The 23,561-nt window shown below is 30.2% G+C and overlaps 2 protein-coding genes across 2 annotated transcripts; both read left to right on the forward strand.

Moving 5' to 3' along the window:
• Positions 1–3,910: 3,910 nt before the first annotated feature.
• LOC129313953 (prefoldin subunit 2-like) lies at positions 3,911–17,125 on the forward strand. The gene is made up of 3 exons (XM_054957339.1): positions 3,911–4,251; positions 16,838–16,916; positions 17,096–17,125. Exons 1-3 carry the CDS (start codon positions 3,911–3,913, stop codon positions 17,123–17,125), a joined length of 450 nt encoding a protein of 149 aa, XP_054813314.1.
• On the forward strand, positions 16,805–19,198 carry LOC129313663 (probable rRNA-processing protein EBP2 homolog). The gene is made up of 2 exons (XM_054956957.1): positions 16,805–16,965; positions 17,989–19,198. Exon 2 carries the CDS (start codon positions 17,994–17,996, stop codon positions 18,867–18,869), a length of 876 nt encoding a protein of 291 aa, XP_054812932.1. The 5' UTR covers positions 16,805–16,965; positions 17,989–17,993; the 3' UTR covers positions 18,870–19,198.
• Positions 19,199–23,561: the final 4,363 nt, after the last annotated feature.

Below are 23,561 nucleotides of genomic sequence, written 5' to 3' on the forward strand. Positions count from 1 at the left end.
TATACGATTTCTATTTTGTGTTAGCCTCCCATGCTATAAATAGAGGAAATTGGCTAAAGAAGAAACTCACCCAGAACCGAATTCCTTTATCACATTCACTCTTCTCATCTCTTTGTCTTTTTCTCTCTGGTGAGATGCATTTGTTGTACCTCATAGATAGGACTCTAATAGTCCAATATCTGTGATTGTGTGGGTTTTTCGGGTTGAATACTTCACACACGGATATTTGGTATGACTCTAACCCAAACTTCATCTGTTTTAGAATATTTATTTATTCTTTTATTTTCAAAATTTTGAGTACCTCATCTATACATTTTTGAGTTATTTTTCACATAAGCCAATTAGGTGAAATAAAAAGAGAAAATAAGACATTGAGATAGGTTGGGCTACCTTCATAAATCCCACAATTTCAAAGGTGAGTCATGTATTTATATAAGTAGGATTGTGAAAGCCACTTGAAAACCATGATAAACTAGACAAATAAAAAAAGGTTAAAAGACAAAAATGTCTTGCCATTTTTTTGTGAGGAGCGCTTAGTATCTAAACTTTTTTTAGGAGCAATGTCATATTGAAATTTTAAAAAATGGTGCAATTTTATCCACTGTTAAATTTAGAAAATTTTGATTGTTAAATTAAAATTTGACAAAGGGAAGGACATGTGACGCGATCAGCTCCTCCTTCTTCTTACTCCACCCTCACTCGTTGTATATTCCCATGCCTGCCAACTTCCGTCTCTCTCCTCCCAAATTCTCTCTCTAGACATTGCAGGAAAACAAGCTAAGGGAAGTGCTCAAAGAAGCTTCAGAAGATCGGAAACTTGTCATATCTCAAGACGTGAAAATTTTCTCGCCTGAAAACAATGATGAAAGCCTCGGGAGATCCCGGTCACTTGCCAGACTTCATGCTCTACATGAATTTCTTTGAGCCACTGCACTTGTTGTCAAGCGCATATTTGAGTTCGAGGAAGAAATTCCTTCTCTTCAAGAAGCCTTCAACAATTCCTCACGTTATACCCCAAATACCAGTCATCGAAGAAGATCGATTAGTTAAGTTCTGATGAGTATTCGCACTTGTCCCCAAAGGCCTTGATTAGTCTAGATTTTCACCATTTTCTTTTGTTCAAACCATTCACCACTAGGAGTGCTCTACATTTAGTTTGTCTAAGATAACTGCAAATTTGAGTAACCATTCTCTTTATGGTGGTGCTGAAAAGGGAACCATGGAACATGATATAAAACTAGAATCATGGATTACTTGAACATACTTGGGAAAGTCCACTTGCTAATGTTGCTTGGGAAAGTCTGATCCATGTTTCGGGCCAAAATGAAGTTGTAGAGAATTTTGGGATTTTTTTTTGGGGGGGGGGGGGGGGGGGAAGAGAAGTTGGGAAGCACGGTCAAATTTCACAGTCAACATCGTCTAGATTTAACAGTAGTATGAAATCGCATCTTTTTTAAAAATTTTGAGAGAACATTGCTCTAAAAAAAGTTTAGGATATTAAGTTTTTCTCACAAAAAAGTTTGAAGGAATTTTTTCTCTTTAACCAAATAAGAAAATAGGTTAGATAAAACAACCACTTTACTTGTCTCAACTTGGATCCTTTATTGATTTATTTTATATTGTACAACGTTGAGATGATCCCTTTGATTGAGTCTTCAACATTCCTTTCTTGTTTTTCCTTTTCTTCCTCTAGCCTCTATGTCCAGCACTCTCTGCTCAGTGTTTAGCCTTCCTCCCCACTTCATCATTTAATCCCTCTCTTCAACATCATTAGTTAAGCTTATTCCCCAGCTAGTTTTGGGTCTGCTCCTCTCTGTCTGTATTGCATCTCTTATTAATTTTGAAGCTTTAACTAAATTAAGAATAGTGAAATTGGTTATTAAAATGGTAATAACAATCATAAACCAGTCTTACTTATAGTGGTTGGTATGATTTACTTAATTTTGAATTGCATTCTGAAGTAGCATTGTGCAATCAACCTATACAATTATAGTAAATGTGGCTAGACACAATCAATGGGCTGCGGTGAAGATAAATGGAAAGGGATAAATTGGGCTAGAATTGGTAGAACAATCATTTCATCTGATCTGACTCAGAATCCCTATATACTTATTTTATATTGCACACTGTTCCTATCTAAATCCCTAATTGGCTAATTCAATTCGTTCACCCATGAGTCTTCAATAGCATGGAACCTTTCATGTTCTTCCTTCACCACTCTAGCCTCCATCTCTTTCACTCTATCTTAATACTTAGCCTTCTCGATAATTTCATTAGTTTTTTACCTTTATTTTCATATTTCCATCTCTTTCACTTCTATGCTCTTCAAGATTTACTCCTTAAGCTCTTCTCAGTTTATCAAAATCTAATTATCTAGTTCTTGTATTTATTATAGCTTTTAGGTGTTTGAAATGAAGGATTTTTTTTTTTTTGAAGGAATGTCTCTCTTTTATATGCATATTAATAGAATGTGAGGATTTATTATGTGTTTTTTTGGTACTAATCAAGCCTCTATATGCATGATTTTAATCTCCTTTTTCGTGGATTTTGTAGTGATAAGCATCCTTTGTGGAAGCTAATCTCCATAGTAATCTTCTTATCACCTATAAAATTAAGAGAAATGGTCGTGATCCAAACTAAGGATTATGATAAATTTATTTCCTAAGATTGTTGTGCTTTTATCTCTCCCTTCCTTATAGATAGATTCCGTTAATAAATGTTCATTGAACCCAATAAAAATTATGTCTCCAAATAGCCCTAATAAAATTATTCTTACATTTTTCCATTTTCTCTCCGCAGATTCTTTTAGTCAATATTTCTGGATTCTAATAACAATGACGCTCTTAGCTTAGATATGTTCTGATGCTGTATACGTTTATATAACTTTATAAACCTTCAAATCTATGATGACTTGTATCCATTTGAAATACTACTATAACAAAATTCATCTGTCATGGGTTATTTTTGGAATTAACTGTGTTTATGGTCCCTAACCGACATTTTGCTCATGCAAAACCTAATTTTGTTTTCCAGGGACTGCGGGGACAGAACACCCTCCAAACTTGCTAAGTCATGCCTCTTTTTATTCAGATAATGTGGAATTGATAAACAATTTCGAGATGTGGAATCGATAAACAAATTCGAGATAGTTTGTCATTGTTTTTCATTATTATTGGATATGTTTTTTGAATGATCTTTCTAAGAATAATAATGGGGATTATTTTATCATACCCTAGATCTTTTTTCAAGGGGAGGTTTGAATTTCAAAGGGTCTTATTAGTTTTATGAAGAAATTATAAAAATATGAGACATTAAGTTAAGGTCACAATTACTTGTAGGGCACTCGAAGAGGTATAATTGTCTTTGTATGGCCATAATGTTAGTATAAATTGAGGTTGAAACTTGAAAGATAACATTAAGTTCAAGTCTGAGTCTCAAATAAAGCATTTTTCTCCCTAATACATATTTGCTCATGCTATTTTATGAATATGGCTGCGGACCTTAAATGAAACATAAAAATAGTGGTTTTAGTTATAATCTTGTTTGATCATATATGTCGGACAATTTTGTCTGCTTAGGGTATCTTAAAAGTGCCATTCTTAATTAATTAAGTACTCTTAATAACATACATGAAAATTCAGTTTGTTTAATTTCTTTCCATTTCTAACTAATTTTTATTCTTTTTCTTTCTTCAAAGTTTTACTTTTTTATTTTTTTTCATAACAAATTGCATTGGAAAGGAAGTGGGAAGGCAATTAGTACATGGGGAAAACAAAATAAAAAACGATCCTCAAAAATCTCGAGTGTTGAAACTATTCTACAATCTCTGTTTATAGCATGCATTTACTTTAACTCAGCTCTCATAGTTTACTCCTTTTTTTTTTTTTGTCTTTTTTATCCGCACAGGGCCATGGCAAGGTCAAGAAGAAATGCAACAAAAAGTGGACCAATGAGTGAGCAAGAAATTGATAATATGTATGAAGCTATGATGTCTGAACTGAACAGAATATACTCAAACATAAATGAAGTGATGAACCAAGTCGTGGAGCTCACAGTGGCGATCAGTGCTCTCCAGCCACTTGACCCAAGGACATCTGTCTTCTGCATGATTTCAGGATTCCTAATGCGAGGACACTTGTTGAAGATATTGCCTAGAATAAGACAAAATAGAGAAGAACTAAAAGAGATCCTTGTGGAACTTGAGGCTGCTCTGGAAGACAAGAATAGGGAGATTGCTGAGTTTGAGGCTAGGTATATGATGTTCAGGAATGAAAAGTTTAATTATATGCTATGATCAAGGTGTTATTGATATTAGAGAGAGAACTTTTTCTCTTTCATCTCTTGTGGGTTTTTACAAGTTGAAGTGAATGAACACTCATTACTTCCTAGTACCTCATGAATAGTTAATTGTTCACAAACTTATTTTGAAATAATAATGTTTTGTTTGTTAATTATTATGGACGTTATCCTTAGTTAAAAGGGGTTTCTGAGTTTTGATTTATTTCATTGATTTTAGTTTGAGAATTAACACTAAACTAATTAAGTTCTATTGTTTTTGTAAGAACAGGGGCAAATTAAAACCCAAAACTAAACTTTACATTAGAACAATATCTCCAAACAAGTATTCCCTGAGCTCGTTGGGTGGGTCGCAAGTTCTTCACAGGTCGAAAAGTTTTCAAAAGATACTGTTCCCACAATGATTAATTAATGCAAAAGAGAGTCAAAATTTACCATTAAGCTTTGAATTAATTTGAGGAAAATCTAGTTGAACTTAGTTTAAAAGTAGTGAAAAATAAAGTGAAAAGTGTTTTAAAGCAAGTGAAAGTTGGTTGAAGATTTGAATTAAAGAGTGACAAAATCTAAGATTATCTCTCCCTTTTATATTTCATAAAACTTAAATTAATTCCTCTCAAAAAGATTTTTTAATAAAAAAAGTATTATTCTAAAATTTTAAATTACTTGAAAAAACTTTATCAAGTCAAAATCAAGTATTTTGCTAGCATAAAAAATTCTCGATCTCTTAAAAAATAATTAATAAAACAAATTTAAAGCACTAATCTTAATTTGATTATGAAGGGTCAGTAAAATATCAAAACTATCCATTTATCTTTTAAAATTTTAAGTCCAACATTATTTTATCTAAATTCTACAGCTAAGTCCACTTTCTTAGGCATAACCCAAGTAAACACGTCAATCTAAATAGTAACCAAATATTTAAAAGCATTAAGCAAGGAATTAAACACACCCCCCCAGCACATACACACATTGGCTTTCAAAAGAGAGGAATAGTAAAGTTTTAATCCATATAAAGGTTAGAAATAACCCTAGAATAAGATTATTAGCCATCCATGTTCAAAAAACACGCTAAAAACATAATAATGTTCAACATAATAATATTCAACACCCATATTAGAAACAAGAAAACTAAAAGAAATCCATTTGGATTTCTTTATATCTAAAAAACCCAAAACTCTAACAGAGCTTGTGCCCAAGAACCTCTGGAAATTGAAATATGTTGGGACTAGAGTCTTGGAAATGAGCTTATGTAACCCTATTTTTCAGTTTAGCGACCAAAACGCACAATAGCACTTATGCACCATTTCCACGGCTAACAGTTCATGCATTGTGGTGGATTGCTTCTATGATGTGCACTGTAGCACATGTGTAGCTAGTGTTTTTCCCCTTCTCTGTGTCATGAGCCATGACAAAATGTGCATGTGCTATGGCACATGGTATAAAAAGTTAATTCTTCATTTTATGATCCAATTCTTGTTATCTTTTGCTTCTAATTCTATCCGTAAGCTTTATTTAGCTCTCCATTAGCATGATTGTTCAATAGAGGTCACTTAAAACAACAAAAACAGTTATGAGATTTTTCAAAGACGAAATCAAGGCAATAGTTTTGTAAAAATTGCCAATAAATCCTATCACCAAAGCCCATCTTCCTTTATTTGCATCCAAAATATTCACATTTGAACCAAAAAGTATATGAAAGTGTAGGAAAATGTGTTGAAATAGTATAAATTTCTACAGGTTGTCAATCACTAAAATACGCCACCCCATAATCAATTTTAAGACTATCATTTGTAAACTAGTTTGCAATTTCCCTCCCCATATGTATGCTACACACTCGCATGCCAATCTATACACATTTCTCTCTATATCATATTCCAAAAACTAGAACCATCAAAATTGTTATCTAGGTTTGAAAACAAACTAGTAGCTTTCTCCTAATTCAACGCCTTCCATATACTCTTTTCGTGTGAGAAGTCCCTTAAAACATGCATGCTACAACCTCTCATATTCATAAGGGCAATTCACCTCTTTGCAACTTCTTGGTTTAAGATCCAATCGACCACTAACTGAAAAAAGTTTGAGAGATTCTTATATCTCACATGAATCCAGACCATACTAGAAGCTTCATCACATCCACTAGTACTTTGATTCTCACAAAATATTGCAATATTCTGCCATTCAACACTAGATTCCCTAACATCACCATCAGCCCTATATTTAAGATGAGTGTCACATTTTTTTTAATTCATAAACCTTCCATGATCCTGAAGACTTAACAAATTCCCTAGAATTGACCAAGATCATCCTCACAAGATACATTAAACATATAAATATTGTTAATAGACATTTTAATCAATTTTGAATTTTTTTAATAAAAAATAATAACTTACAATATAAAATAATTTCAAGGATCTTATATGTGATATAGCTAACCTCTAATCATTCTCTACCTCATAACAAAAAGATGAATTTGAATAATTTTTCATATTCTTCTCAAAATTCAATTTCATAGATATTTTAGAGTGTATAGATTTTTTATGTGCTTATTGTAATAATTGGTTATAAAAATCTTGTTTGTGACTTCTTTACATGATGACAAAAAATTGAATTTGAAATATCAAATTTTATAATATTTTAATTTTACCAAAATATTTTTGGGGCCAACAAATGTCACCGCAAAAAGTTATTTTTGGTGGCAACTATTTAAAATCACTATTAAAAGTTCCTTTTTGATGGTGATAATTAAAAGTCGTTACTAAAAGTCTAATTTTAGCATTGACTTTTTGATGGCGACATTGTGTCATGACCAAAATAATGTTTCATTTTTGGCAACAACTTGACTTTTTTCTATCATGACCAAAATAATGTTTCATTTTTGGCAACAACTTGACCTTTTTCTTGCCATTAAAAGTTGCAGCCAAAAGTCTTTTTTTTTTTTGCAAGTAGGTTTCGCCACCTTTATAGGGCTAGTTATATTGGCAAGTCAAATGTTTATGCAAGTAGGTTTATGCAAGCCACTTTTGGGTTAGAGTAGGTTTATAAGAAAGAGAAGAAACTGGCCCAGACTACCTATAATCACCATTTAGGCTTACTCAACTTAGATCTATATAGATTCATTTTATAGTATCTTACTGAGCCAATCCTTTCAACTAGACTTAACATTTTGAACCCTATCTTGTTCTTGCTTAAATCTATCTAGAGTCCTTTTTCAACACTCTTATCCCACTACTTAGCCTTACTAATTACTCTATAACATCTCAATTTTTTTTAGGATCTTAAATTACAATTTATGGCATAAATAAAGTTTTCTTGCAACTAATAGTGTTAGGCACGTAATCATGATTATTTCTAGATATTTAGAGTGATAAAGTTGAGGTTTGGAGATGAATTAAAGGAGCTTTATGTGGTATTACACACCTTTGTCCATGAACATAGCACCAAAGGGTGTCTTTTCTCGTGGATGAACTTTGAAGGGTGGGAAGTGCCCTATCTATATGCAATGGCACATCAACAAGACTTGAATATGATTCATCTACTCATGGACGTGAAAAAAGGAGGCAAGCCTGATTTAAATATACCTTTATTGCCAGCGGATGTGAAATGAAAAGGCACAACCATGTGCGGATGAAGGTGTTTATATCAATCTGTATTTTGAAAATTAAATCAGAACACAAAGGGAAAATGGGAAGAGAAGGAGAGTAGCAACAGTACTCTTCTAAGGCATGATATTTCAGTGCCTTTAGGGTGATTTTGAACTTATAAATCACTTAGGGTGAGTTCCTAGCTCCCTTCCCTTCCTTTCATTTCTACACTAATTTCTCTTTGATTTGTAGGAGATTTTCTGTTAGGTTTTCCTAAGGGTAATGGGTGACCAAATTTATGATGCTTAAATATGGTTGTTAAGGTTGTTGGTTGTACATATAATTAATGATCTAGAGTACTATTTTATTGATGGAATTCAAATTTGAGACTTAAGAGTTAAACCCTAAGCTATTATAGTTGAGTTGTGGTTAAATGTGAAAGTATAAGAGGATTTTGTGATGTTTAATTATTTATTTGGGTTTAGAAACATGCTTTTAAGGATTTAGAATGATGATTTGAAGTTTGAGGCCAAATTTCTAACTCATATGATACTTTTATGTAAATTTTTGGAATAGAAAAGAGGAACATGGTAATACTAAAAATGGTTTAGAAGTTAAATATAGCTTGTTGATGTTTAAATATATTAGAAGAGAGCTAGAATTTTTGTTTAGTCATACTAAACATAGATTAGTATAGCTAATGAAAATTAGGAATATAAACTATACTTCCTAACTTTATGGCTAGAATTGTTTATTAGTTTCAATGCTACATGATGTGAAAATTTATTGTAGATTGTATTGGTAAAGATTGTGGAAGAAGGAAAATTGTAAAGGATAAATTATTGATAAAGCCACAAGATAACAATGCTTTAACTTTTGATTAGTGTTGCCTACTGTTATTTAGAAATGGTTTAGAAGTTAAATATAGCTTGTTGATGTTTAAATATATTAGAAGAGAGCTAGAATTTTTGTTTAGTCATACTAAACACAGATTAGTATAGCTAATGAAAATTAGGAATATAAACTATACTCCCTAACTCTATGGCTAGAATTGTTTATTAGTTTCAATGCTATATGATGTGAAAATTTATTGTAAATTGTACTAGTGAAGATTGTGGAAGAAGGAAAATTGTAAAGGATAAATTATTGATAAAGTCACAAGATAACAATGCTTTAACTTATGATTAGTGTTGCCTACTATTATTTGTGTGATTATTGAAAAGATATATTGAGAAATTATATTGATATGTTTATTAAGCAAATGTTAGAATTATAGATATACATTTTGAAATATTTTTGCCAAGTAGCATGTTATGTTGTAATATTGTTGACAACGAGAAACTTTTGAAGGCTTGTGATGTTCTTCATTTGTGCATTATTGATATGTAATTGCTAGACTTTTGTGGGAGGTGTTAGAAGATTTGTTGTTGTATTTTGAGCCCTACTTTATTCCCCTATTAGAAGTGCTCAATAAGTGGCTTTTAAGAACTCAGACTAGCTAGTCCACCTTTGACTGGGTGATCTAGCACTAAGTGAAAGCTATGGCTCGAGGATAATGGAGAGAGATAAAGGGGTTGTTCGTCATGCAATTTAATACCTCTTGCATTTGATTAAAAATGTATTACTTTTCCCATTATCATGCTCAAATATAATTGTTTGCATATATTATTATAAATTAAATTTGGTTATTGAGACTTTTGAGTCTCATTCCTATGGTTAATAATTTTTCAAGAGAAGAACTAAGTGTAATGTGCGGAGTAGCCCTTGAGGCTTAGTGTTTTGGATCCACTTTTAGGTATTGCCAATGCTAAGACTTTTGTTTAATTGATAATTATGTGAATTTGTTGCGGTTAACATGCCCTTCAAACTATTACTATTTGTGGTGTACATTTGGATGACTATCAATTATGAAGTTTGATTTATTTTGGATGAATTGAAATGGTATGATTACATAGCCACATGTGTATTTGGTAGTGATCAAATTGTTTGTTTTAGTTTATAGCTTTGGTTTGTAGTTGCTAGGAGCACAAGGGTGGAAAAAAATGATATTTTAGCCTAATGCCATATGGAAGGATAAATTTTATTTCAGATATTGTGTTGTGTAATCCATAGCTAAATATTTGATTATTTTATATAAAATTTTCTTGATATAACATTGGGTTGGTAGTTATAACCAAAATATAGTTCATTTCGTGTTTAAATAGCAAAATTAATGGTTATATATATTGTTTGGAATGTTTGTGAAATGTTCAGAAGTTTTTAAAATGCATAACAGCTTTTAAATTCCTATTTTGTTTTGTTTTGTTATAGTTTTATATTATTTAAGATTATATGAGCCTTTCATGCTTATTTTTGTTTATAAATGCTTGAGATCCCAAATTTTGAAAATGATTATTTAATAAGTTAAATTTTATTTACCATGGTAATTTCTACTTATCTAGTTTGTTATTTTCTACTATGGTAGAATCTTTTTTATCATGATAGTCATTTGAAAAGAAAAATGGTTCCATTTCTTTCTACTATAATAATCGTTTTTAAAAGATAAATTGTTTCTATAAATTATGTCTTATTCTTTTCCACCATGGTAGTCCTTTTTCTATCATAGTAATACTTCCAAGTTAAAGAATTTGTTTTTAAAAAGAGATTAGTTGTCTTTTTTTACCATGGAGACTCTTATCTTCTATTTCTTTGATGTTGATCATGTGCTTTTCTCAATTTGCTAAAGCTTCTCTAGTTTTGGTATGCACTACTCTCCCTCTTTCTCTCCCTTATAAGCTTGCTCTCTTGTTCTATACTTGAAGCTCAAATTGGTTTTTCTCCTCTTAAGATCAAGCATGGTCAAATTGGTTAATAGAATGGTTAATAATGATACTCAATTCTAACTTTAAGGTGTGTGCACGATTTTATTGAGGAATTATAAAATCAAATTGTGCAAATGATCAACCAAAAAACCTAGAAAACTTGGGTAAAAACAACCAAATTGGGATAGTGAAGGTAAAAGAAAGAGGAGATGCTATAATGGGTAGAACAACCATTTTCCCAAACAAAACTCAAGATCCTTGTATACTTATTTTTTTAATCAATGACATTTTTATCCTAGGCTTGATAGTATGCAATTGATTGTGAGATAAGTTAATCAAATTTGTATGTATAGCCTATTACTAAGTAACATGAGCATGTTGCATAATCTCAGTGGGAGTTCACTTGAGTGAGTAAAGGCATTGTAGAAAATCCAGGTGTTGTAGCCTCTACTGAGAATTGTGTACTAGTTAGAATATTTGATTACAATGCATTTATATCCATTGTCCCTTGGGGATTACTTGTTTGACGTATATGAGCATGACGCCTAAGATCATCAATTTCTTAAGGGAAATAGTAACACCCTAGTAATTTGAGAAGGGAGAATCCATGGTTCGAGAGTAGAGAGGGGGTACCTTGACCAAGTAACCCCCCATAATTAGAGAGTAGGCTTAATACAATCACACGGGGTTAGTCCCATATGATTTGATAGCCCATGAATTCAATCAAAAAATATAAGGAGAGTAATAAAGAGAGAATGCATACGATCCTATATAATTATCATCATTGCATTTATGCCTTGTGATTAATGATAAATAATCTTATGATACATGTTGAACATTGAAAGTATATTAATTGTGATTCCTTGCCTTACGTGCTTGTATTTATCACATTCTTATGTACTTGAATTTATGTGCCTAGGTTACTAAGATTGTATAATTTTATTCTCATTATTGAATACTTTTCCAGGAAATGTTAAGTGCAAGGCTAAAGGGGAAGTATAAAAAACTAGAGAGACACTTAACATTATTAGTAAAATTTCTAGGCTTTTAGTTTATGTAATTGAATACTCATTATTGCCAATGTTAGGGGTTTTTAAGCATTAGGCTATATATTACATTTGCATGAGCCTATGGTGTTGACTTAGGCTTTGTGGCATGAACTTTTATATGCCTTTTGAATTTATAAATTATTCAGATGATATTTACAATAGAAACTTTGTAAATAATATTTAAAGTTCATTTATTAACAACAAAACAATTGTTTCATTTTACATAGTCCACATGATTTACATTTATTAAATGAAAGAAAATTTACAAGTTACCCAAATGAAATTTAGAACATAAAATCCATAAATAATATTTGAAATTTATTTATTTACAACAAAGCATTTGTTTATTTCATATAGTCTACATGATCTACACTAGTTAAAGGAGATAAAATTTACAAGTTATTCAAATAAAATTTATAATAGAACATCCATAAATAATAATTGAAGTTCATTTATTTTCAATAAAAGGTCCTTTTTTTCACAAAGGGGTAATTTCATCTTTTCACCTAAAAAAATTAATTGGCAAGCCTTGGACATGCAGAGATATTATGTATTAGAAAGACTTTTCCTACCATTATATACTTTTGAGAAATGATCTTGATTCTAAATTACTATGATAGCATCTTTCTACCACGGTAGAGTTTGAAAATATTAAAAAAAGTCCTTTTTACCATGATAAATGTTTATTTACCATGGTAGTATTTTGAGAAGTAAGCTTTACTCTTTATTCCTATGATAGATTCTTTTCTATCATGGTATGTATTTTAGTGGACAAAGTAAGTTGTAAAAATTATATAATTTACAAAAAATCATAGTGAAATTTTAAAGTGTTACACTTTACTCTTAAATGAAGGAGGATGAAGGAGGCGCCAATTTCCACTTTGTGCTTTGCTTTAAGAAGAAGGGTTCAAAGCTTTAGATGAAGGAGGAAGATGGAGAAGAGGAGATGATTAAGAAAGAAGAGGCAGAAAGCTTTAATGGCCATGTGGAATTCTATTTTTTTTTAATGCCATATGGTTGCTAGGTGGTAGTGAAAGTTAAATGCACGGTCAACCAATGATCAACCTTAATGGCAGGGCAAAATTGCTCCCTTTTTAAAAGCTTCAAAATAAAATTGATCCAAACAAAAGTTTAGGATATTTGGTATCCTTAGAGAAAAAATTCTAAGGAATGTTTTGCTCTTTAACCCATTAATTTTACTTCTTTAGTCTAACTTTTGCCAACCTTAGCTACCTCTATCATGCTTAAGACTACTTTCATCCCCTTCATGTATATGAGTTTTGTCTGCCTACGAGAGCCACTGCTTCCTTTATTATTCTTCACTTGAGGGAACCCAACTCATCGACTTCATGCTCGTAAACCAAGTGCATCTTTATGCTTCCCTTCTTCATTTTGCAATGGTACTTCATTCATTTTTCTTTTATTTTTAGATTGAGTGTTCTACTTGCTTTACCTTGTTCTCTTGTTTTTTAAGGAAAAATTCAACTAAGGATCAGGAAACAGAAATATTTACTAGTGGGTCCTAACAAAATATAAAAATTTGCTACAAGATTTATGGACTGAACTGAAATGAAATAGGTGGTTGAAAAGACTAAAATACCTTTTTGCAAAAGGAAAAATGATTGACAACTAATATTGATAAATTAACAAATTAGATAATTAACAACTAATAATTTTGCATTTAGGTCACAATGATTGAACTAGTATAATTATTGACAAGTCATATAATTTACAATTGATATTGGTAAATTAACAAAGAAAAGTTAGATAATTAACAACTAATATTAGTATGATTATTTACAGGTGAAATCAGGTAATTTACAACTAATATCAATAAATTAATAAGTGAAGTAAGAAAATTAATGACTAATGATGGTGTTTTTTAGTCAATTTGAGTAAACAAGCCTTGTAAAAGATTCACAAGTTAAGTTAAATAGTTAACAAGTCATGTTGACAAATTAACAAGTAAAGTTATAAAATTAATGAGTAATATTTTTAAGATTGTAAAGTCACAAATTAACTAATTAACTATTTAACAAATACTGTTAAGGGATTAACAAGTACAAATAAGTAATTAAAATGTAAAGTTAGGCATTGACTAAGTAGTTGCTAATTTTGTATAAGGGTATTTTGGTCTTTTCAACTGCCTATTTTATTTCAGTTGAGTCTAAAAATTACTGCAAAGAATTTTTATGTTTTTTTTGGGACCCACTGAAAAATATTTCTCTTTCATTGTCCTTACTTGAAATTTTTCCTTTTTTTAATTTGTTCATTTGTTCTACTGACATTGTTCGCTACCTAAAAGCTTTAGTAGTTTCATAATTTGTTTGCTTTTTTCTTCATGTGATCAATTTGATCCTGTTCATTGAGAGGATGAGTGAATCTGCAAATGTATTATGGTCAATATATATCCATATACAAAAATAGCCCTTATTTACAATGTTTATATGATTTGCCTTCTTGCCTGCATCTTTATGCCTTCTCGTGATGAGTACCTTCTAATGATAAAATCACCTAAAATTACCTAAAATCTTTAGGCCTCTCATGATGAGTACCTTTTATGATAAAATTAGCATCTCCTAAAATCGCCCAACAAACAACTTTCGACATTTCAATCCACTGATGAGCGTTCTTCAAGTTTTAACTAACCTTCCTTTGAGAGGAAAATAGGATTGTGGTAGTTCTTATCAAAACTCAATTGGTGAATTTAAAGATAGTTTTATGCTTAACATGAATGATGGTGACCACTAATTGTTGAGCTCTAAGCATGCCTGTAAGGCCTTAAGTTTTCTTGAGACCTTAGCTACCATTAGATGATTCCTGGATCTGATTGCTTTGAAATAGTAGAATTTATTGATGGTAAAAGGTCTCTCAACATTCAAATAATGACATCATCTCTAAAATTTAAACTTTGTTGGCTTGGGATTAGAGGATGAAAGTCCAAAATATCTCGCGTGATGCTAATGAAGTTGCAAACATACTCATTAAACAAGCTTTATCTTGTATAGCTGGTTTTCATCCTGTATTTATCTTTTTTTCCATAATCAGTTAGTTTGCTACAATATGACACCCTAATTGCTTAGCATCCTCCCTTGCTATTAAAAAAAGGAAAAGAAAAGAAAATATGATTTTGTTGAATTGTATATATTTTGCAAGTTATATTGGGACACATCTTGTTGCATATCAAGATAGAGTTATGATATAATGCACACTTCATGCAATATTTTGAATAGAGTTAGGAAAAAGGGTTGGCCTGGCCCTGTAGGGTCAGCCCTTTATGGGCTTAAATCTAAAAAGGCTAAACCGTTTAAGTTTAAGTTCTCTTTATGACCCTAAAATGCGAAGCCTGGCCCTGAACATAGCAGGCTCAGGGCCAGATCTGCAAGCTTCAAGCCCTTTTAGCTATTTTTATTTTTTTAAAATTTTTTTTTACCAAACAAAATATCACTTCATTCTAATATAATACACAATCAAGAAAACAATGAAAAAAACTAACTAAACAACACCTAAATGAACTAAAAACACAAATGAAATGACATTAAGGCATTAAGCAATGGATTATCTAAGCCAACAAACATCGAATCTATATTAGATGAGATTAATGGACTGAGGTATAGGATTGAGAGATCTAGATGAATTAAAAGATTTAGGGCTGTATTCAAATATGGGCTCATATATGATGTGGAGTAATATTTACTTTAATTTTTTTCAAGTCTAAAAAGAGTCAAAGTTATGAAAATTGAAAAAAAAATGTACATATGGGCTTAAAAACGATGGCCCTCGATCCTTAAGGGTCGACCCATTTAAATATGAAATTACACGAGTTTAAATGGGCTTGATTTACTATGTTAGTATTCTATTTACAAGCCTGACCTATTGTTATAGGGTTTAAACGAGCTAGCCTGATGAGCTCAATCCGTTTTCTTGACTTTAATTCTAAATACTCATTTGGCATGTGATATTAATCATGTAAAATAATGAATGAAACAAGTTTTTCGCCCTTCAAAACATGTTTTGAGATCAATTTAGGCCTATTTGATTACCTATTTTTCAAAACAAAAAGCCCTATTTAAAAATATATTTTATGTCATTTGTTTTGAGAAAAAATAAAATAAAATTCCAGTAAAAATTTTATTTTGTATGGAGGAGTTTAGAACATAGATGTAAGATACTCATATTAAAAATCCAAAAATATTAAGATCATTATACTTTTAGAATATAATTGTATAAATTAAAAGTAATAATGATTAATTAACTAATGATAAAGCTGGCAAAAAAATTAACTAATACTTTACCATTAAAAAATATAAAGTATTTTTTGAGGATTTGAATATTAAAAAATATAAGATATTTTTAGTATTTTAAGGTATAATTAATATATTTTTATGAAAATTGTTCATAATAAATAAGTCACTTTTTATTTATTTTAAAATAAAATATCCCCATTAAATAGGAGTAAACATGACAAAATGATCATAACTAAGAGACAACTAACTACTTTCTTAGAGTATAATTCAATTAAAAATGAGAAAATAATAATAAAATTTTTCTGAATTATATAAATAATAATTTAATTCTTGAAAATGACATAATTCAACTTAAGTCTTTAGAAATTTTTGTATTAATAAATTTTAAATTAAAAAGACCATTTTACCTTTATTGATAAGTTGTAATTTCTTATTCAATTCTTACAATTTTTTGAATAAAAGTTGTTATTCTTTAAACAAAAGTTGTGATTGAAGTTTGTTATTTTAAAAACTTGTTTTTTCATAATAGAAATTACACTTGATAAAATATAATTTTTTATTCAATTCTTACAATTCATAAAATAAAAATTATAATTAGAGCTTAATATTTTTAATAAAAGTAAAATAATTTTTTCACTTTAAAATTTATTAATAAAAATTTTTTTAGTATAATTATGATATTTTAATAAATTAAATTATTATTTATATAATTAAAAAAATTATTATCATTTTTTCATTAAAATTTTTATATGGAGAGAGTCATAAGATAAGTTTTGTTCTCTGAGGTAGCTTAATTCTCCCTAAAATTAATTATAAGCTTCTCGACCGCTAAGAAGTAGGGGTTTCATTTTTCTTCGTTGCAGAACAAGCATTCCGCGCTTGGTCGAAGCGCCGTCGGACGCTGTGTCAGCCCTGCGTGGGTGTTCTGCTGTTCTCTGGCAAGTATTGAAGAAGTTGCGAACCCTAGGGCTTTTCCTACTCCCAAAGTCCGGTGAGATTCATTTGATCAATCTGGCTTTGAATCTAACTTCGAATTTATTCCCCGCCTCTGTTCCCGCGTTGTTGCCAATCCTGTGTTGGACGCTGTCGCACTGTTTCTTACTTTGTTTTACATTTTTCAGTTTAATTTGGCTTTGAATATGGTCTTCTAATCGTTTGAATATTGATGCTTTTTACTTTTTTGTTTCGAAAAATGAAGTTTTAGTGCTAGTTTTTGCTTCAATGGTGTGTAACTGGCTACTATACTTCTGCCCTCTTCATTTTTTTTTGCTAGCAAGTCATGTAATGTGTATAGTTTTGTGTAATGTTGGATTTGTCAATAGTTGCAAATTTAGAGTAGCGTTGTTACAAATTTAGAGCATCATTTATCAATGTTTGATTTAAGATGCTAAGCCCTAATTACTGTTGGAAACTTGGAGGTTCTTTTCTGTATTTCTTTTTGGGAAACTTGGAGCTCTTTTTGTTCTGATGAAAATAGAATGTTTAATGTTATATATATATATGAATGCTGAATGTCTATTTGGTAAAAGAAAGAACGTTGTTTTATTAGTTTTATCTTTGCTTGCGTTCAAATTCTACCTCTTTGGTGATTTTTAAATGTCAAGTATGTATTTATTAAGCTTGCAGTTATGTTCAAAAGGAAGGGGAAAAAAATCTTACCTAAAAGCTATGTGCTTCCAACGATGCATTCTGCAAAACTGGTATTATTTATTGTGCTTTATGTCTCTCCCATGATAGTGCTGAGCTCTGCCTATTGGCTGAGGAAGCTTGCTGTGCTTCATGTTCATGTTTATCAAGTTGCCCATCTTGCAATGAATGTAAAGTTAGCTTTCTTTTTCTTTCTTTTGTTTTGTTTTGTTTTTTTTTTTTTTTTTGGGGGGGGGGGCCCTGAGGAAGCTCTGTACCTTGAATTTTTTGAATGAATAATTATTTAACCCAAAAGAAGAGAATGGAAACTGTAAAATACTAGAGACCATTTGTTTGTTTTAATTTTTATCCTGCAACTTTTCTACAGGTTGAATGGGAGTGCTTAATAAGGAACGGTCTAAAATGATTAATGATGAGGTTGAAGATATGAATGAAGAACTCTCTGGATCTGAATCAGAGTCAGAATCAGGAGAAGATGTGAAATTGACTGAACCGTCTAAAAATGCAATATTCAACAGGGATGGTCTCCTGGATAAACTTGGAGACATATGCTGGCCAGAGAATGTGGAATGGATACATAAACTCTCCATTGATATAGATCAAGAGCAAGAAGTAGATGTGAACGATGACTTGGCACGGGAACTTTCTTTTTACACTCAGGCATTGGAGGGAACTAGGCAGGCTTTTGAGAAGTTTCAGTCAATGGATATTCCTTTCCTTAGACCTTCAGACTATTATGCAGAAATGGTGAAGACAGATTCACATATGGAGAAGGTGAAGGGCCGGCTTTTAGCAGAGAAGAGGAAGATGGAAGAGGCTGAAGAGAGAAGAAAGGCCAGGGAGGCCAAAAGATTGTCTAAAGAAATTCAGGCCCAGAAATTGAAAGAAAGAGCTAAGCAGAAAAAGGAAGGGATAGAATCTGTTAAAAAGTGGAGGAAGCAAAGGCAACAGAGTGGTTTTGCTGGGAGTGGGAACGATGCTGATCTGGATTTCAACTTTGAGGATGGAAAAGTATTCGAGAGGTCAAACAAGAAAAGGCCCGGCGTCTACCCAGGTGATCGGTCTGGAGGTAAGGCTAAGCAAGGGTTTGGACAAGGAAAGAAACAAAAGAAACGGGAATTTAGGAATTCTAAATTTGGTTTCGGAGGCAGGAAGGGACTCAAAAAGCAGAATACAGCTGAGACCACAAATGACTTCAGAGGATCGAACAAGAATTCTACCCCAGGAAATAAAAGGAGAAAGAAGTAACATCATCTTGATTTGTTTCCTCAAGAGGTAATATTATCAGGTCAACTTTTGGCAGTTTTGTTTAATACACTCCCCAGTTCGATTTTAGAGGATAGCTGCTTATCGTGTGATGTTAGGCTTTATTTTTGCGAAACTTGAATCCACTCTGATGTTTTGTTCAATGATCACTTTGTGTTGCCCCTCTTATTTGATTACTTCATATAATAGATTTAGAGGTAAGGGTTGAGTTCCTTGGGCTTTAACTTTCTGTTACTTTAGACGTGATCTATATTGGTCTCTTTACTTTGGCTCAAATGCAAAGTCTACCAATTAAAGGGAAAGTTCTGTTATTGTTGAAGGATTCTTTTCATTTTGTTAATTATAGTTACGTGATCTTAATTTTCGGAGAAAGGAAAGTTAGTCCGTAAGATTAAATCCATGTTTGGTTGGAGGAAAATGGAAGGGAGATTTTTATGAGTTCAATATCAAAAATTGGAGTAGTGGGGTTGAAAGCTTTCAATTAATTCTCCTTAGTATTTTATCTTACATTTTTTTAATTAAAATTTATAACTCTCCATTTTTCGTTTAAATCAGACTTGTTAAATTCTTTTCTCCCTCAACTCCCCTCCAACTAACAATTAAGGGCTTGTTTGACTCTGTTTAATATTTTATTTTAAGAACAATTTTCAAGAATACTTTTTTAGGACAAGTTTTGGAAATAAAAATTCTGTGTGAATTATTATTCTGGAAAACATATTTAAGATGCTGAAATGAAGGGTGGAAGAATAGTTTATTTTATTAACATAATTTGCATAATAAAATGTACCAAAACATAAAAAAATGTTCTAGCTTTTTATAATGCCTTTTAACTTCTATTTCTTCCCTTAAAAAATATAAAGTATTTTTTAAAAAATTAAATGTTTAAAAATGTAAGGTATTTTTAGTCATTCAATATGTAATCATCGCCTTTTTTTTTAAGTGCCATTATTAATGGTGATTTTATATTTATTATAAGGTGTTTAATAGAGATAAGTATGGAAAGATATGGTTAGTTAAAAAGCAGGTAATTGTTTTATTGAGGATGAGATTCGGTTGAATATTTTATATTTTTAAACGGAGGGAATATGTTTTTAGAATGAATAATGAAAAATGTGTGCATGTTTGGTTCTATTTTATGTTTTTTTATTTGGTATTTCACAAGAAATTTTGAAAATAAAAAAAAAATAGTTTGAATTATTATTTAAAAAAAACATATAAATTGGTAAAATAGAGGGTGAAAAAATAATTTATTTTATTAATATAATTGTTGTTAATTGAAAGCATAGTACTTTTTTTTTCAGTTTTGCAAAACAAAAATAACATAACTTATAAAAGGTGTTGGGTTTTTTTTTTTGTTTTTTGAAAACAACTTTTAACTATTTTATTTTTCAAAATAGATAATAAAAAATACATTTCTAAATAGATTATTTTTATTTTTTATTTAAAAAAAACTGTTATGAAAACATAATCAAACGGGTCTATATTTTCAGACAAGTATTTTTAAAATTTTCTTGTTTTTTAATCAAAAAACGATTTTAAAAATAGATTATCAAACGTGTCCTAAATAAAATTTGTCAGGTTCAGTTCCTACAGTTGACACAGCTTTCATGTACTTGTACTCCAAACATGTTTTGTTGTTGACAACAACTTTGATGAATAAAATTTGACCAAAACAAGTCTCAAATTTTGAATGAGGCCATAATAAAAGCTAATATAAAATATGAACCCTCGAGATGTTTAAGCAATTTTATCATTGTGCTAGTTGGGCTTGTTAGCTATGTGATTGAATTGGACATACTTTCCATAAGGTTAGTAATTTCATTTTATTGGACTTTTGTGATGAGCCTTGGAGTCCGTTTGGTTGGGAAAAAGGGGGGAGAGAGGAGAGATTTTAGCTCCCCTTCTCTTATTTGGTTTTAAAAAATAAAAGATAGAAAAAGAAAAATTTAAAAAAAATTTGCTCTTCTCTTTCCTCCAAACCCTCCCCTTCAAATTGGAGGAACGGGGAGTCTTTTAATTGTTACTCTTCATCTTTTTAAATAACTTTAACAATGATAGATTTTTAATAATATATTTAATGATGATAATTATTCTATATAGTTATAATTACATGTTAAAAACATTTATCATTATATTTTATTAGAAAAGAATTTAATAATATAAGAATAAAGTTGTTTATATATATATGTGTGTGTGTGTATTTTTTCCTTCCCTTTTCCTCGAATTAAAAACATTCTTATTCTCTTAACCATTTTCTTTTTGGAAACGGTCGAGCTGTGGCCCTTAATTTAAACAAGGAAAATATGGGAGCAAAATTACTAATCCTCATCATAGTCAGAGAACTTGTGTATGCTGTTCTCAGGTTTAGAATGAGGACAACATGATCGGGAGAACTGACTACTGAGTCTGAGCTAATAGGCCATTATTTTTTTTTTTAATTTAAGAAAAAGTTTAACTGAATTAAGTCTTGAAAACTCACCAAGTCAAGGTTTGTTTCAAAGTTAAAAAAAATACTTATAGAGATAGATATAAATAACCATCATGATTTTGTAAATTATGAGTTACTCTTTCTAGTCCTTATTCTAGGATATTGTTAACCGTTTCACATATTTTAAAAAAAATTAATTTTTTTATATCATAAAAAAATAAGATATGCTTCCATTTTTACCCTTATCTTTAAATAAAGATATAACAATATTAAATGTTTTCATATTAATTAAAAAGGATAAATTGAAAAAAAGTAGTTTTATAATGTGTTTGATATTCTAGATTAAAAATTACTTTTAAAATGTGTCGTACAAATAGAATTGGAGGGAATATATTCTTATCAATTTGACCAACTATTGTTGGTAGCAATTATTGGGAACAGTTTTATGTAATATTACCTCATGCATGTGTCCCGGAATTTGCTACGGCGATGAAAAATTGAAACCCCTCATACACGTGCGCGCGCGCCATGGCCAACATGTGTGTCTCTGTTAATTATATTTTAATGATCAAAATATCGTTCAAAATTAAAAATTGCAAATGAAAAGACTATGGAGTTAATGGATAGGAAAATTAGGCATTAATTTTTTTTTCCCTATAAGAAAAATGTAGCATTCTTATCTGATCCATATTAAACAGTGGTGTTAGAAGTAGTAATCATACCCATCATAAATCCCCACTAGAATAAGCTGTTATTTTAGTACTTCTGCAACAGCTGGTGCTTAATTTATATGATTAAGACTATACGTTGAATGCCAATCATGTGTCTATATGAACATGTATTAATCATGATATATAAAAGATCTTATGGCTATCAGTATAGCATTCGGCTTTGCATTTTCTTTTTTCTTTTTTCTCCATAGAAAGTGTTCCGGGATACAATAAATATTTAGAGAGAATTTCAATTAAAGATCATAGAAGAGAAATATTTATTAGTGGGTTTCAAAAAATCTGAAAATTCTTTGCAGGATTTGTAGATTGAATTGAACTAAAATGAATGATTGAAAAGATCGAAATACTCTTCTATAAAAGAAAGAAAAAAATGATTGACAATTAATAGTGGTAAATTAACAAGTTAAAGAATCAACAACTGATGATTTTGCATTTAGGACAAAATGATTGAACTCATATAATGATTAACAAGTTATATAATTTACAATTGATACTGATAACTTAACAAGTTAAATAATTAACAATTGATATTAATATGATTATTGATAAGTGAAGTAGATAATTTACAATTGATATTTATACATTAACAAGTGAAGTAAAAAAAATTAACAACTAATGATGGTGCTTTTTGGTCAAATTGAGTGAGCTAGTCTTATAAAGGATTCACAAGTCAAATTAAATAATTAACAAGTTATGTTGACAAATTAACAAATGAAGTTATGAAATTAACAAGTAATGTTTTTAAGATTATGAGTCATGAAATTAACTAATTAACAATTTAACATATATTGTTAAGGAATTAATAAGTACAAGTAAGCAGTTAACAAGTAAAGTTAGGTAATAATCAAGTACTTGTTAATTTTGCATAAGGGCATTTTGGTTTTTTTAACCACTCATTTTATTTTAGTTTAGTTTGAAATTCTTGCAGAGAATTCAGATTATTATTTTTTAAACCCAATAATAAATATTTCTTTTCCCATACCCTTAGTTAAAATTCTCCCAAAGAAATAATAAATACACCTGTCTCACTTACACACGCACACATTCTTCATTTCCACTCTAAACATTTTTTCGACCTAAACGTTTATGTAGTGTTCACATTTTGTTTTTTTCTTCACTTCCACTCTAAACATTTTTTTCGAGCTAAACGTTTATGTAGTGTTCACATTTTGTCTTTTTAATAAATACTTTATGTAATGTACCAAACACGCCCTCAATCAAGCAATGAAAGACAAAAACCCAAAAAAAAAAAAAACAAATAAAATAATAAAGAAACACAGTCAATGACTATTAAAATATATTTCTTTTAATTATATTTATAAATCACTTTCAATATTTTTAACAAAAACAATAAAAACCTTAAATTTTATTAACTCTATTTAGAAATTAAACAAGTTTTCAATTTTATTCATATCAAGTATACCTACTTTAAAAATAAAATGTTCAAACATTTGATTAACTTCCCAATTTTAATAGGAACAGAATGGTAAAAATAAATATAATAATGATTGATAT

The sequence above is a fragment of the Prosopis cineraria genome, unplaced genomic scaffold (genome assembly GCF_029017545.1).
Source record: "Prosopis cineraria cultivar Desert tree isolate PC_DT_omini unplaced genomic scaffold, ASM2901754v1 PC6, whole genome shotgun sequence".
Taxonomy (NCBI): domain Eukaryota; kingdom Viridiplantae; phylum Streptophyta; class Magnoliopsida; order Fabales; family Fabaceae; genus Prosopis; species Prosopis cineraria.